Source organism: Cyrtonyx montezumae, unplaced genomic scaffold, assembly GCF_038088225.1.
Source record: "Cyrtonyx montezumae isolate F1298 unplaced genomic scaffold, pur_monq_1.0 scaffold_61, whole genome shotgun sequence".
Lineage (NCBI taxonomy): Eukaryota > Metazoa > Chordata > Aves > Galliformes > Odontophoridae > Cyrtonyx > Cyrtonyx montezumae.
In genome coordinates, this window is record NW_027072069.1 from 716,581 (window position 1) to 732,562 (window position 15,982).

The following is a 15,982-nucleotide window of genomic DNA, read 5'->3' on the forward strand; positions in this document are numbered from 1 at the left end:
TGGTGTACTGCATGTGAAAGGCAGGAGAAAAAGGGTGGTGTGGTTCTGTTTGTTTAACAATGCATAATTAAACTCGATGATAAAACTCAAATCTTATTTTTTTTTTCCTTGGCAGAACTCCAGCCACCTTAAATAGACTCCCACACAGTGCTGCATCTCCTCCCATGGGAATTAGGTATGCCCTTTTACATCAGGTGCCAATGCGCTGAGCAGAAGCTGGGTTAGATGTATCAGGGTTCTAATCCATGTGCATGTGAAGTGTAAATAGGAAACTTTCATCTTACTCCTAATAACAAACGTGGCTGGTTTTGTTTTGTTAGCTGTGGGTTTGAGTGTGCCCTGGAAGCACTCTGCACAACTCATTTTGGAAAGGAAAGCAGTTTCAGATGCAGACATTGTATGGATGGAAAACAGCCTGAAAACTTGAGGTACTGTGGCTGTTAACTAAGGCTTATCCTTCAGCACTACAAATCATAACGAGATGAAAGGCTTCATTAATTTAGAGAAGGGAGAAAGAGGTTCAGTTTGCTTGGAGTTTTTGACCTAGGGTTTTTGGTACCATTTACAAAGCAGGACTTTGAACTAAAATGTTTGCATTCTCATTTTCTTTATAATTTCTCCTTTTTTTCCCCCTCCTACTGGCAGAGCACAAACCAGGCCCGGCCTTGACTCTGTATCTTGTCTGAATTGGAATCCTGTCCTAGAAACAGACATCTGGTACATGTACCCCTTTCCTAAGGTCATCAGAATAAAAAGGAAAATAAATAGGAGCACTGAATGTGGGTTTTTTTCCTTTCTATGTATCCACATAAACAACTTTTTGGGCTGGACTTAATGTACATCCAGAGACACTAAATAAGAAATAGGCTTTTAATAAGCAGTGGTGTTAGTTTTGCTGAATGCACTGCAATGAGAATAACATCACGCTGTTAAAAGAATGAGAGCACTGTAGAAGAAGGTGTTGTTAGAGGGCACAGTACAGAGGAAAGATCAGAACTCAGGCAATGGAAAACAGGATCAAGTTCCAGGTAATACACACCTGGTACCATACTCACACATTTCTCAAACAATTAACAAGCACAGGTGCTTCCAAAAATCACTGCGTTTTCTTAGTCTTGCCCACCTTAAAAAGCTGTACCTTCTGCTCTCTGTCAAGTCCTCCAACAGATAAAGATCTCCTTTTCAAGATGTGATGGAGCCAAGTGCATGCTCAGGCCACCTTCAGTTGCTTTGTAACAAAGGTATTCTAAGTGCTGGGACAATGACAACTCAGGTGCTGCAGCTCAGCTTCTTGGTTTCAGCCTCCTCCTTCCTGCCTTTGCAGATCTGCTCTGTTGCTCTCCATGTGGCACCCCCAGCAGGTGGCATTTGCAAAGACATCTTGCAGGACTTGCAGAAGCTTATTTTCTATTTTACACCGCACACAATTTTCAGAATGTTCCTGGGTTATGAGCTGAATTGGTGATGCAGACATGTTTACAGGTTGCTTAACATTTATCCTGTGCCATGAGGAAGAGAGCGAGTGGGAAAGCAGGCAAAAGCCACTGCTGAGCAGACTAATTACTACCTATGCAGGACAGCCAGAAGCACTGGGAAAGGGCTGAGCTTGAAGAACAAAACCAACAATACAAACAAAAAAACCCACCTCCACCTCTCAGCTGCTAGAACACGGACAATTGACTGAGCTAATCTAGCTGTTGTGCCTAATTAGAAAGGGTTTGCAACCAGTAATCCTGAGTGGAAGAAAGCCAGCTGAACTCTGAAGTACCTGATGGTGTGGGCACTCCTCTTGCCCCTCAAGTGGCAGATTTGTTCCTGGATGAAGTACCTTGTTCAGATGCCACACAAGGTCTGAAGCTGAAGCCTCTAGCAGTCCTAGCGTTGCTTCAGTGCTTTTCAAGTACGGGACCCTCTGTAAATTTTTACCTTACTAAATGCCCTATTTACAGTCTAAAAGTCACTCCAGTCTTTTTCTCATCTGTTCAGGCTGAGCGTGCACTTTTGATGACAGCTGGTACTCAGGATTCCAATTCAAGAAGGCAGTTATCAGCTCCTGACTTTAATTTTTTCCCCTGTAGTCTTTACATACTACTTTCTAGAGAGAATGGCAGTTTTGAAGTGAAACCAACATATTTCCCTTCTCTAATCCCTATATTTACAATTTTTTTTTAATAAATTCTTTCCTTCAAACATATGATAGCAAACTATGACCTAACCCAGCTGACTGGCACCCAAAATGAATCCTTGTTTAGCTTATCTAACACAGTTTTAAGCTGATTACATGCACTCTGGAGATCTTCTTTCACCAGTGTAGCATCAATTAAATGGCCGTAGTGCTCTTCGATGAATGCTGCTGAATTAATAATTTCCTGCTGTTCTTCATCCTGCTGACCAACGCAAGAAGATGATTTGATGTTTTCAGTATGCATCTTTAATTACTCATTAGCATTTTTATGTATACCAGCACACTAAATCATGACTTTGCAAGAAATGAACCAACAGCTGCCAGCATTAGGAAAGGGGAGGAAAGATCTGACAGCTGAGATGAAGGAGCAAGAGGCATTAGGGAGGAGAAAAATGTGTTAAAAGAGGGACCTAAGACACATACAGCACTGAAAAATAGACATTAGGGTTCGAGTACTTACAAGAGGTGTTGAGATTTCTTCTGACACAGGAGATTTTAAGACATTTTTCTTCTTTTCTGTAATGAGGGGCTTCACAAAGATAACATAAGGCTTAAATTCAGGAGTCCTCAAGTGCTTCAGTGCCTGTGAACAGACATGTTTTCTTCTGTCATGTCACATTATACATACTGTGTGCCAGTGATCTGCTCAAGCTGGGTTCAGCAGTTTCACTTGTGTTCATTTCACATCTAACCACAGTAACCTTTCGTTCTTCAAGAAAAAAAGTTAAATGTCAGCACCCTTCAAGGTATCACAAAAGCATGCAAGCTTCCTGGAGCACGATCTAACTGTAGGGACACCTTGCTTTGCACCACAGTCCCAGGAAAAAGGACATGAGGAAAGGACAAAAACACTGATGTGACAGGCAAGTTACTGCTTGCTTCTTGTAACAGACCGAGCACTGCCCAGCCAGCAGCACAGCCACCTGTCAGAAAGGCTAAGAACATCACTCTGCACAGCAAGCAGCCCCAAAAGGTGAACAATGTCTGTTACTCAGGCAGCCAGCCTTACTAGAAATATTTGCTTTCCTTAAAATGAACTGCAGAACTTACTTCAGGAACCACATCCACCAAACAAACCTTCTTTTTGGCCATCACAGACCGGATTGCCTCTAGACTTGTGCCATACAGGTTTTCTTTGTACTCTCCATGTTCCACAAATCTAAAAAGTAAACACACATATGCATTTTTAAGTACAGTGCACAAGGAGTATTTCATTTTCAACATTTGAGAACCGTTTCCCAAAGTCACGATAGTCAAATACTGTGGAAGGAGGGAAGGCAGGAAAAAAAGGGTTTCTTTTTCTCATTATTTTCTCCTTTGGTTGCTTAGTAACAGTTGTCTTCTTCCCATGTCACTGCTAGTGAATCAGTACTGCTGAAAAATGGGGGAAGAAGCTGCATTAATTCAAGTGACTGGTGTTCAAGTCTACTAGAACAAAGAAGTTGTCTCTCACATGAAATAGAACAAAGCTGGCAAGGAAATGGACTGGGATTCCTCCATCTTGTGGGAGGCAAGCCAAAATCTGCACTTCTAGGAGACATGCTTGATCTTACAGAAAGTCCTTTATGGATTTAGCCCACAACTCATTTTGAAGTGGAATTACGAATTAAATTTCCCCACGTTACCCATCATATTAAACAGAATAAAGCAGGACCAACTCAATATCTGTTACGTTCACTAGGTTCAGTTCCAATGGGTCACACAGGCTTAAATTCTAATTTCTGGTGTTCCTACTTCTGTTGTTTCTAAACTGCCTCTAAATATAATCCTTGCTTCACACTATCAGTCCAAACTGAATACAAGTTGTTACTGGAAAACAGAACCCTTATAAAATGGCTCCTCCAGCTTTACCTGATTTGTGGTATTCACGCTGTCTGAAATCTACTTATCAATGCTTTTGAAATATAATCAGTATTTTAAAATTAACTCACTTGTTCTGCTGCACATCTGTCTCAAATGATTGCTTAGAGACAAAGTTATACTCGACTCCCTCTTTCTCATGACTTTTCTTTGACCTTGTTGTATCTAGAAGGGAATGGAAGCAGAACACAGGAGACAGGTCAAGCTTTTGCAAACAACTGTTCAGTTTCAGTCACGTTTTCATGACCTCAAACAAAGCAGTCTAATTAAAATTAACATAAAATATAAACGACTTCATTGTCTTGCTGTAAACTGCATTACAAAACCGAAGATGAAGTCAGTTTGGATATTGGATTCTTTGCAACTCAGAAAATAAAAAGCAGATAAATTCTGCTATGTTGCCCCTATTGTGCAAGTGCACTAAGTTAAATAGTGATCTCCTCAGGCATATACAATGAGAAAATAATTTCCACTGCTTATGAAATATGCAAATAGTTGAAACACTAGTTGATCAACACAGTGAAACCCTGTTCATCAGTACAGACACTGAACAGACTTGGTGGAACAAAGTGACAACACACAACTGTCAATAATTCTACTCACGTGGAACTGCAACGCCGTACTCCTGGGGGTTCTCTGACACAACCTTCTGCTTGAGCTCATTTAATCTGGCTCCCAAACAGCCTAACAAAAGAGAATGGTCTGACTATTTTTGGGGGGGAATAAGTATTGTAAAGAGAATAAATTCTATCTATCCATTCGATGCATAAATTCTATGCTTTTCACATAAAGCTTCCCTTGTCATCAATTGTTCTGACTGCATAAGTATGCATGTTTGAATCAGATAAAACACAAAGCCTTGCACCATTATTTATTAGGGATTTAGTGAGGGGCTTTTTAGTCACTTGAAAGAAGACAACGAGATAATGATTGAAAAAAAAATTAAAGAATAAAAGCTTTTGGAGGGAAGGCGAAGAAGGGAATAGGAGGGAAGCAATTCCATCTCTTACCAATCAAAACAACGAGCCTCTGCTGCTCACCAGGCTGCTGCTGGTACTTGGTGACTTCCTCATACGTCAGGAACTCTGCTGCATCTGCTGAGTCTGCCTGCTTTGCTTCGTTAGGATTGTTCTCCTTCTCTTTACGACTTAACCTAAAGCTCCTGCGTAAGCCAGCTGTGGAGAGCAAGCACAAGAGGCACTAAACCACGTCTCCATTTATCTTCACTTTGGAGCTTGCTCAGTTAGAAGGCACTGTCTTTAAGCAGAGACACTCTCATGATTAATTTTTTGTTAATCATCAATTAGTACATATATGCTAACATAATCCATGACAAGTCTGTGCACCAGGTAGGAAACCCAGCACCCATCTATGCTAAAACCTCCTCGAGTCACCTTGGGCAGCTGAGCACTGGTTATGCAAACATCCAATTAAGCCTTCAGACAGAGATAATTAGTTGATGAACACATGTGACATTTACTCTTATTAATAATGAAAATTAGCATGTGTACATTAGTTTGGAGCTTTTTTCTTGCAGGGAAGTTGGTTTTGGTTTCTCACCTATGTAATGTCCGTTGAAATATCCCTCGCAGTCACAGTCCTCTGCAAAGAAAGAAGTGGGGAGGACACAGGGAAGAGGAGGGGGAGAGAAAAGGAGGAAGGAATCTCAGTGCCTGCAATATGCAACTGGCTGGTTGGTGAGGAAAGGAATATTGGGAAATCACCATTGCTTAATCCAAATTAAAATATTTTCAACAGTAAATCAAGAAGAAACAGCTGTCTGAATAAGCCATATCTACTACTCCCTTTGCTTGAGGGCTTACCAAATGTTTTAGAAAATGAATTGGCAGGTTACCTCAAGACAGAAAATGATTGAAGAGAGTACCTACCTCTATCAGAAGTCTGATCATCTGCAGTTAGCATGAAAGATAGAGTTGATAAGATTAAAAGGCTGACAAATGACTGCACAGAATTAGAGGGAATGGGAAGGAAGGTTCTTCTATGTCTTATTTGCTTATCAGGCTTTTATGTCTCAAAAACATTATGCAGTAATACGCCATTATCAATTGATCAAAATGCTAAAATTTAGCAGTAAAAGACAATAATTTCATATTAAAGCCTGCTTAATTATCTTAATAATGTCTGAACAAGTAACAATCCTCATTAAGTGCCCCCTAACATTGGACGCAATGGAACCTAATACACAAAAGATTCATTTAAATGACTCATGCTGTATTATAATTCGGTTGAGCATCTGTCCTGCACTTCACAGCACAGGAGTACTTCTCCATGAGATGTGCCAAAGCATCACGGCTCAGAAGCTTGCTTCCAACACTGAAGGAGGGCAATTTCCAGACTCCTGGTCTACAGAAGTGTGGCATCACACAGTCATGTGGCTCTCCCACACCTCACTAGCAGCTGGCTTACTGCTGCAGCTTTTGTGTTTCAAACCATGGAATGATATGAACACTAAGAAAATTTCAAGTATCTGAAAAAACACCTAAGGCCTCGTGTTCTTGAAAGCAGGAAGAGAAGGTCAGCCAGCACTTTAACAGGCACTCACTTGCAATGCTGGATAAAGGCTCAAACCGAACTCATATCCATGCAGATCCATCAGTGACAGAAAACATAGGACATATACAAAAGTAATACTGTTGAAAACATGCTAAAAAAATACAACTGAGAAGTGAAAATCAGCAAAGAAATCACTTCAGGAACTAACACACTTACACAAAGGCTTCTTCACAGTCTTGGGATTCTGCTGAGTGCCTATACTTCTTCTATACGTCAATCGTCTAAATAGAAAATAATTACACTGTAGACATTAAAGCTCAAAATTATAAAGAATTTATAGTATATGTTACACATATATCACTTAGAACAAAGAATGAAATGGCATTTTTCCTTTAAAAAAAATATAAAGTGCTTCTGATTCGACATCTACAATCCAGAGAAGATGCATCCAGCAATGTGGAGGAAGAATCACATATGACCAGTGGCCAAAATCAGATCCCTTCATAAAGAGCTGTCCTGCAAACACAAGGCTTTGGGGACACTGTTTTGCTTTCTAAGACATACATATCTTGCTTTGAAAGCAGAGAAATCTTCTAAACCAGATGATATCTGGGTCTAAGCTGAAGACTCTCTTAGGAGCCAGACGAGATATCAGTTACACTTCTTCATTTACAACTAATTAATGCATAAACTAAAAACTGTCAGAATAACCTGTACTTCTTCATACTATGGAAATACAAGTCTGTGAAATACACTGTCTCCAGAAGCCAAGAGGCTCAAGATTCCATGTTTAATCTCAGGCCCATTTCTGTTCTCAAGCATGAACCAGCAGGAAACCACCCTAAGGAAGCTGGGAAATTTATTACATAACTGGGGAATATGAAACCTTCTAGCACTTCCCTCCAAGCATGGCATGATTCTGCCCTTTATTTCCTGTGGGAAAAAAAAAAGCAGCACAAAAATGTGTGACCCCATATGGTTAGTTAAAAAAAACAAATTCCTATCATCTCCATTGACAAACCTTTCTTGGAACTGCTTTGAGGGGATCAAGCCTGCTCTGAGGTTGGTGTCTCCAACACGCTTTGCTTGCCACCACGTAGGATCATCTTGGCTTACAACTTCTAGGATGTGTCGCCTCTTGAATGGCAGACCAGCCTCCTGGCAGGGAATGGCTCTATCTTCTTTGGGGTTATAGCAGAAAAGGGCCCTCATAAACACCTTCAAAACAAAGTAAGACATCCTTTCTTCTCGTCCTCTTTGGAATTTCAGCATACCTTTAGAAGGTTCTTTTTGGACTCTTACATCCTTAACTAGAAAAATAAATACACACTCATTCTCTTTTTTTATGGTTCTGTGGCACTCAAAAATACCAAATCCTACTAAGCTGCTCTCATATTTTGACTGGCCTATGCAGAAAAGTGAACTAACTTCCAAGCATCCACCCATGCATTATGTATTGTCACTGTGCAACACGAAGCTCAACCAAGTCCCAAGGAAGCACAGCCTACATAAAAAATGCAACAAACAGGAAAAAATTGTAAGGGGAGAGAGAAAACCATAAAGAAGGATTTAATAAATAATAAAGCAAAGTAGCTTTATTATAAAGGCTGTACTTATAACATCACGTAATCAACATCTGCTATTCAACTTTGGATTTGTATCCTGCGACTACTTAATATATCATAGCAGAAATATTTCTAGAAGTAATTTGAAGGGTTTCAAGGAAGAATTTGTCAGCAAAGAACAGGGAAGTAGAGAGGGTAAGAAGGAATCCTGCAGGGGGCCACTCACACAGTGAAGTCACTGCTGATGAAGGAGGCCAAATGTGAAGGCCTAACGTGGCCAAATGACGAAGGCAGCTCTGCTGGAGGGCAGATCTGTTTTGACTCAAGTGAGTGGCAAAATGCCCAGTGATAATGGGCAGATAACAGCTGCCACAGTAAGAGGAGACTGGCAGCAGCACCAGGTTTAATTACGCAAACCAAAAGCAGCAGCTAGATTACGAATGAACACGTGCCAAGATAAAGACAACAGAATTCATCTAAGTACCTACACTGAACAATATGACACCATATTCTATGTCAAGGTACTCTATTATCTATTCGGTTACATCATCAAGTCTAAATCTGTGACAACTCTTAATGAATCAACAGGAATCTTAGAAAACACTGCCATCTCAAGTAAATGCAACTATGACAGAAGAGCAAAGCATTGTTTTCAAGTTGCATACCTTGCTGTCTTTTAGACGATCTTCTTCCTTGATGGCTGGAATTATTTTTAATGTTATTGATCCCTGAGACTGAGCCTGAGAAAAAGGGAAACGATTTTTTTACTTTGAAATCAGTGTAAAGGAAAATGCAGACTATCCAGGTTCCAATTTAGGAGCAAGTCAGTCTTCTTCTCAGAACTTTAATAGGCAAAGCTAATCCAGTGTTTAACCTTGTTACAGAGACTGTCATGGTGTTCATGAATCTGCTGCAATATTCCCCACAGAGACACCAACAGTAATTCCTTGGCTAGAATATATTAAGACTTGCACTAAAATTCTTTCATCTCCTTTCAGCAACCGCATTTGTTTCTGGATTACAGCTCATGAAGTATTAAAAACTTCCGTGGCCTTTAGTTTGATACCAACTTAAGTTTTTGCAGCCTGAACATTTTAAGGTGCTTGGCTGCAAAACAGTTGTTTTCCCAGATTGCAGCTCTTTTTTCTCACTAGTGAGGGTGAAAATATAAACATTCACTAAGTAAGCATTTACATCCACTCTAAATCTCTTTGCTAAAAAATGTCATTTGTTAGTTACAGTAAAGCACAAAGTGATTCAAGGTGCTTGAAAATTCAGAATAGGTTCATCTGATCTATTTTTAGATACATTCCTTTGTAGGAGATAACTGTCCTAAAGGAGCCTGTTATTCTGTACAGATAGAAATGGAAAGCAGGAAGACCAGCATGGACAAACATTTGTATGTCTTCTTCAGAAATAAAACACGAAAAGAAAACTATCACATTGCAGGCATTTAAAACAGGACAGACAAATACCACCTGGGGTCCCCCCAAAATCAGCTTTATACAAGACTTCAAAAGATAGTTTTGATTTCTTCCCCTGAACCAAAACCTTACTCAGTAGAATTTGGTACAAATTTAAGTTAGGTGACAGAACTGATGCCAGAGGCTTTAGCCTCTTTTTCTTCTCACTGTGCCACTAACCCCACTCAAAACCAAGGCAAGAGGGAAGCATGTCTCAAGAGGGGAGTCAGACAAGTAAGAGCTGGGACAATTCCTGCAGTACATCACAGCCTGAGGTGTGCACTTGGATGTGAGAGCTCAGAAGGAGTTAAAGATTTGGGGTAAGAGCAGCTTAAAGCAAGAATCATTAAAGCCTTGAGAAATCTGGCAGTAAAGAACAGACTGATACTGATAACACACACACTACTGACTTTTTTCAGCTTCCTAACATAACCACATCATGAATAAACTGCTTTTCTATTAAGAATGCACTTCGACTCTGCAATGTGCTTGTCATAAACAAAGCATGAAAGGAGTGTTCTTGACAAAGCAACACATAACTTTATATTTGTATCTTACTTGGTACCGATTCAGTTCCATGGAAGTTTCTGAAGTCAAAAGGAGAGGACTAAATAATCCACGTTGAGGAGAAAAACTCTTATTGTAAAGACAAGGAGGGATTCCATCTTTTAGCTCTACACATACATCTTAAAATCAAGGTTAAATTTCATCATCTATCAAAATTACTAGATCACCCAATAGAAAAGATCTTGAAACAGAAATCAGTGCAGACCAAAATCTGACTTATTTCTTCGGGTCGTTTGTGAAGCACAGCAATACCATTGACTTCTCTCAGTTCATCTCCAACGTGGACAAGACCTGAAAAGAGAAGTAAATTACAGTGAGCCTATGGAATGGTGAGCAGCACTCCTCTGACATCTGACCCAGGTTAATGTATGTATCTCCCTCCCAACTCTCCCTCAACTCAGTGGATTTCCCTCTACAACCAAGTGCTTCTGCTGGCAGTGTGTTCTGAAATCTCCTGCTCTTAATCCACGTGGCAATTTTTTTATGCACCACAGCCACAGAAACCAGAGTGGGGAGAGCACATTGGGCAAGATACTTCAGAAAACCACTCCCTCTATATTTGGATCAGCACTAAGAATGCAAAACTGGAATAGCTTCCTAAGGATGATCGAATCCTGTAACATCAGGAGACACGTGCTACTATAAAGGCAGGAAGAACACAGCTGTCAGCTGACAAATCAAAACCACACAGCCCCAGAATGACTGTTGGACTAATATATTTAAACTCTGTAAAGTTTTTAAACAAGCCATGAAAAAGCCCTTAAGTGTTTTACATTTGTTTACCCAGTTAGGTAAGAAATACTGCATTTGTGTACAGTATAACTACTGTCCAGTGACACAGGACAACTCACAGTACACTGGAAGCACCAAACATCCCAAGATGTAAGATTAGAAGTAAAAACATCCTCTTGCCTTTCCTCTGATACTTAGACCTACCCCTCCCATCTCTGCTGGCATTTTTCCTAGTGGTTATTTGAAACAAAAATGTATCTAATTAAAATAATAGATTACTAGATGAAATATGGGAATGCTAAGCACACGCTCCACTCATTGCATTACATTTATCAAATTATGCCAATATGAAAAAAGTTAACAGTCAAGAAAAAAGCTGTAATTAGCTAATGTTTTTCCATCACAGTAAGTCATTAATTTTGGGATTGTATTACCTGTATATTAAAAAGGACATGAGGCTTGGATTCTATAAATCACACGTAAGGCCAATTCAGCTTAATTCATAAACTCTGAACGAGCACCTTCTAGAAAACAAAGTCAAACACCACATGAATTAACCCTGTAGAATCTGGAAGCCTGCTACACAACAGCCAATGGAGGGAAGTGTCTCCTGCCACCAGGCACTTGAAATTTAGTTTGCAAGTGATCCTACCACGCAGGCTCCCCTTACAGTCAGTGAGGAAGAAAGGCAATTCCAGCAGTGGAATCCCCTTCTGGAGCCTGCTGGGATGATTCATTCCCCAGCAATGCTAGTCTCTCTCCACTGACTGCACAGAGAGTTCACATTCCAGTCCAGACTTGGCAACCAACAGTTGCTTATGAAGAATTAAGTAAGCTGTATCTTTCTCATAAAATAGTCGACACATATTTTAAACACCAAAGAGCTGGTTTTGCTAATGAAATTTACCACTGCGATCAGCAGCTCCACCTCTCATGATCCTTGCTACTATCACAGCCCCTGTATGCTCATCTCTTCTGATGGTAGCTCCCTGAAATAAAACATACCCCCCCCCCAGAGAAAAAGAAACCACCGTAAGAGATTTGCTTAGGATATTCTAAGCAGTGAAATAAGCTACTATGTCTTCTAAACTGGAAATCATGTAGAATTCATACAAATTTCGTCTTCCTCTGTATCAATTTTCACTACTATTTCACTACTATTATTTTCACTACTATTTGCTGGTGCCCACATCACATGGTTGCAGGAAAGATCAGTGCTCCCTCTCTTTCTGATCACTGTGCTCAGTGTTTACATCACACAAAACAGTAACTTGCAAAGTGCTTTCTCTATGTGTCTTCTGAATCTTTATGCAACAGAGCCCTTTTTTGCCTAAAGGGCAAGGAAAGCCAAGGAATTAAAGAGTTTTATGGGTTTTTTATACCCTCAAGCTCTGCTGGCAATATAATCAGGAATTAAGCCTCTGCTGTCTTCTACCACCTCATGTCAGACACAGTTGCAAAAGGCACTTCAGCAGACCTCTTCCCCAGTGTAATTATTTTTTCTAAGGAAATCATTTTTCCCCATTTCTATTTGTTTAATACTCATACCTTGTCAACACACTGCCTACATGCAGCTAGTAAACATACTCTTAACTGACACTCATGTAAATGAAGTTATTCACTCAATGTATGGTAGCTATGATACAAATTACTGCATATAATGAACATAATTATTTTAACATATACAGTTTCCTCAGCAGTAACATTCCCTGCAAGTTACAAACACATCTACACAGTGTTTCATTCAAAACCAGGAAGGTGTATTTACCAAAGTTCTCAAGCAATTTCACTTCAGAGAACCCTTCCTTTCTGCAGAATCCTTGATGATGCCCTTCATGTCCCTCCTCTTACAGCAACTCCTTTGCAACACAGAATTTTAGGACTAGATATGGATTATCTGATACGTACCAAGGGTTCTTTATTTTTCACTAGCCGAACAATTTTCACTGATTCTTCATCAAAATCATCATCAAAGTTATCCGGCAGAGGTGGAAGGACTGGGTCAAAGTTCTTCTGTGCTACAGTGTCATGTACTGCAAGCATTGCCTGTGTAAAGGAAATAAGAAACAGTAACACAATGGAGTAACATCACAGCTTCCAATTCACACCTTTCAGATATCACAGCAAACTTAAAAACACACAAACAATGACAACCCCAAGGGCTAATTTGGAGAAAACCCTACACAGAAGTCCTGAGCAGGAATAGATGGTTTCTTACTGATCTTCTGGATACAGTCACTGAAGAAGTCTGTATTTGGTGTTAAAGGCTTTTGCCTTAGGACTGTCCAATGCAACTTTTCCTGTGCAGTTGGAGTTATGCAAAGAAACTCAAGCAAGTGTTTGGGGGCTTTTTGTTTTTACCCTGAGATGTGGTGTTGACAGCAGCTGAAGCAGCTCTTTTTCTTCATTATTCACTGGTGCAGTCTGCAATTCTTCTATTACCTTGAAAATATAAACAACTTCAAAACAAAAGGTGTCCATAATTCTATACAGTCCACATAAAATCCATAAGCAGTGCGTGAAACAAAACTCCTGTTTTGTTATGATAAAGCAGCTTAACACTGTTTGCAACCAGGTGGCATCATTTGTGTGCATCATGCAATACAAGTTTCATGATTACCCTGCAGATTCTGAACACCCAAACACATTCTGTGAACAGCAATGCAACCTGGACTGTAATGGACTTATGTCCTCAAGATGGTACTCCTGAGTGGAATCCTCTAATGTCTCTTGCTGCCTCCCCCTTAGGAAGACCACTGAATAATATTCCTCTGTTCTACCTCTGTCTGGTGTCTGTCTTCACAGGACACAAGACATAATACTTGAGGTTCCATTTCCTTGAGCAATTATGAGTGAAATTTGCCAGTACGTTTCCAAGAGAAGTGAGGAAGAAGAGAAATACATACACATACAGCACAATGGCTTTGATTTGTTGGAAGAGTAGACTTAAAGAAAACAAAGGGATAAAAGAGAGAGAATTTTTACTCACATCTTCAACTAATCCTGCTGCACTGTGCAGAACAGGAGTTGGACTCTGCCTCTCATAATGACGGAGTTTCTCATGAATCTGAAAAAGAGACAAAACCTCCTAAAACAGATAATACAATCAACACAGTCTACATAACACCACATTAGATTTGGCAAAGTAAACGGCTGATAAACCAAGGAAATAGAGAACAAATAACCCGTAAGGAAAATGTAGATTGATGAACTTTTACCTTCATCAGGTAGCTGAGACTCTTTTCACTGAAGACATCCTTAAGGAAGCCCATTTCCTCTTTATGATTTGAATCAGGTCTCAGCTGAGATGTCAAAAGGGCTAACGTTTCATGTAAACCTACATTTAAATTCAAGACAGAACAAAAGATTGTGTAGAAAGCTTGTCTTCCAGGTCCCCCTATTACAGCCTTAATGTCAGCTATCATTACTTGGGTACCATCTTGATTTATTAAGTCTGCACAGATACGGGTGCTTATCTTCCAGTCATTTTGAATGCTTTCTTCTTGAGCAGTAAATACAGTTTGAAGTATAACACACATCACATTATGGCCAAAGCATTACATTTTTAAAGCTCTATTTTTGACATTTTCCCTTCATGCAGTTTCCCTTTGCTTTTGCAGCTACCTGCCCTCTGACAAACCCCAAGCTATCCCAGTTCCAAAGCAGACATGCAAGAACCACTGCCTTTGTTGCACAGCCACCAGCTCTGCTTCCCAAGGTACTCTGCTTGCGAGCATTACCCTGCCCTTTCTACCTCCAGGCACCTTTTAAATCTTAATAACTTTATTCAGTTCCATTTTCACACTCCTCTGCCCTCATATGCTCTTTCAGGTAACTGCTGTGACATCTAGTTGAACCATCTTCGTTCTATCTTATTTAACTGCAGCACGAGTCCATTTTCTCAGTGAAAAACATACAAACACCAGGGTTTCAGTCACTGCTCTGTTGAAAGCATGCAGATTCATTACCCGAGTCCTCTGAAAGCACTGGCATGGCTATGTTCTTAATCTTAGACACAAATGTTCAACTGAAATCAACACGACTGCTTCTTCTTTCCGGTCTGCGAGTCAGAGGCAGTCCTGAAATGAGCAGAGATAGAATCTAAGCTCAAGCACATGAGAAAAAGGGAGATCATGTAAAAATAGTCATTTACCACTATACATTTTTCTTAAGTGTTTGGTTCAATCTGAATCAGGCACAACCCTGCAGTTAGTCTTCTATGCACAGATAACATGCAAGGATGTTAAGATACTGTGTTATATAATAACCTTAATAACTTGTACAGAGCTGATGGTGTAGAGAACAGATGCTTCCCTGTTCTATTCTCAAGAGAGCTGCAGCTTTAAAAGGCCTAAGGAGCCGTTGAGAACTGAAAAGGGAAAGCATGCTACACAATGGGCTGAAAGCACTGATCAACACCACAGGCACAGGAACAGAGTGTGCACGATGATGCCATCATCAGATGTCCTGGCATTCCGATGCAGGCTGTGCTACAGCTAGATGCAGCTCATTGAAGCTAGCAGGAGTCAACCTTGGGCACGGATACTAAGGATGCTACAAAAATTACTGCTGACTCCTTCGTCCAAAATATTCCATTCGATGCTTTCACTGCTGATTTCTCTGGAGGGGCAAACGACTCCAGAAAATGTTCAGTTCAAACTGCAAAATCGAATCAACGCTTATAATCAATAGCCCAAGATAAAAACACTTGGTTCGTGCTCTAAAATTTAAGATATTGTTCACGTGCATAGAAGTGGTCCAACTCATGCCTGCAGAAACAGCTGCATCAGCACACAAAAGGAATTAGAGAAAGAGGGATCCTTTGCTCTGCTAAATGCAGTGAAGGATGTTTACTGAGTTTTGATGTGAGTTCTCTAATCACTGAGCTCATGGATGGCTGCAATTTCATTCTAATCTATGGACCACACCACAGTGCAGCAACATGGGCTACGTACTTAATTCATTAACTTTCAAGGTTGTTTCTACTACATGTTGCTTTGAAGAAATAGGCATATTCCATCCTCTATCCCTCACTTCATGCCAGATTAAATGTGTACCCAATTCATCCAGCACTCCTGGTTCATTTACTACTCCAT

At 40.1% G+C, this 15,982-nt stretch overlaps 1 protein-coding gene across 3 annotated transcripts; it reads right to left on the reverse strand.

Annotated features, from left to right (window-relative positions):
• Positions 1-634: 634 nt before the first annotated feature.
• Positions 635-14,962, reverse strand: MPP3 (MAGUK p55 scaffold protein 3). 3 transcript variants are annotated; one of them, XM_065749982.1, is made up of 18 exons: positions 14,855-14,962; positions 14,105-14,223; positions 13,876-13,953; positions 13,248-13,328; positions 12,795-12,932; positions 11,794-11,875; positions 10,360-10,445; positions 8,790-8,864; positions 7,581-7,777; positions 6,776-6,840; positions 5,935-5,955; positions 5,606-5,647; positions 5,056-5,220; positions 4,649-4,729; positions 4,117-4,210; positions 3,263-3,344; positions 2,646-2,768; positions 635-2,387 (listed from the first exon to the last, which is right to left on the reverse strand). In XM_065749982.1, exons 1-18 carry the CDS (start codon positions 14,877-14,879, stop codon positions 2,205-2,207), a joined length of 1,737 nt encoding a protein of 578 aa, XP_065606054.1. In that variant the 5' UTR covers positions 14,880-14,962; the 3' UTR covers positions 635-2,204. The 3 variants fall into 3 exon arrangements, with proteins under 3 accessions (XP_065606054.1, XP_065606053.1, XP_065606052.1); XM_065749981.1 differs by having other exon boundaries at positions 635-2,384; positions 3,236-3,344; XM_065749980.1 differs by having other exon boundaries at positions 3,236-3,344.
• Between the last annotated feature and the right edge of the window lie 1,020 nt (positions 14,963-15,982).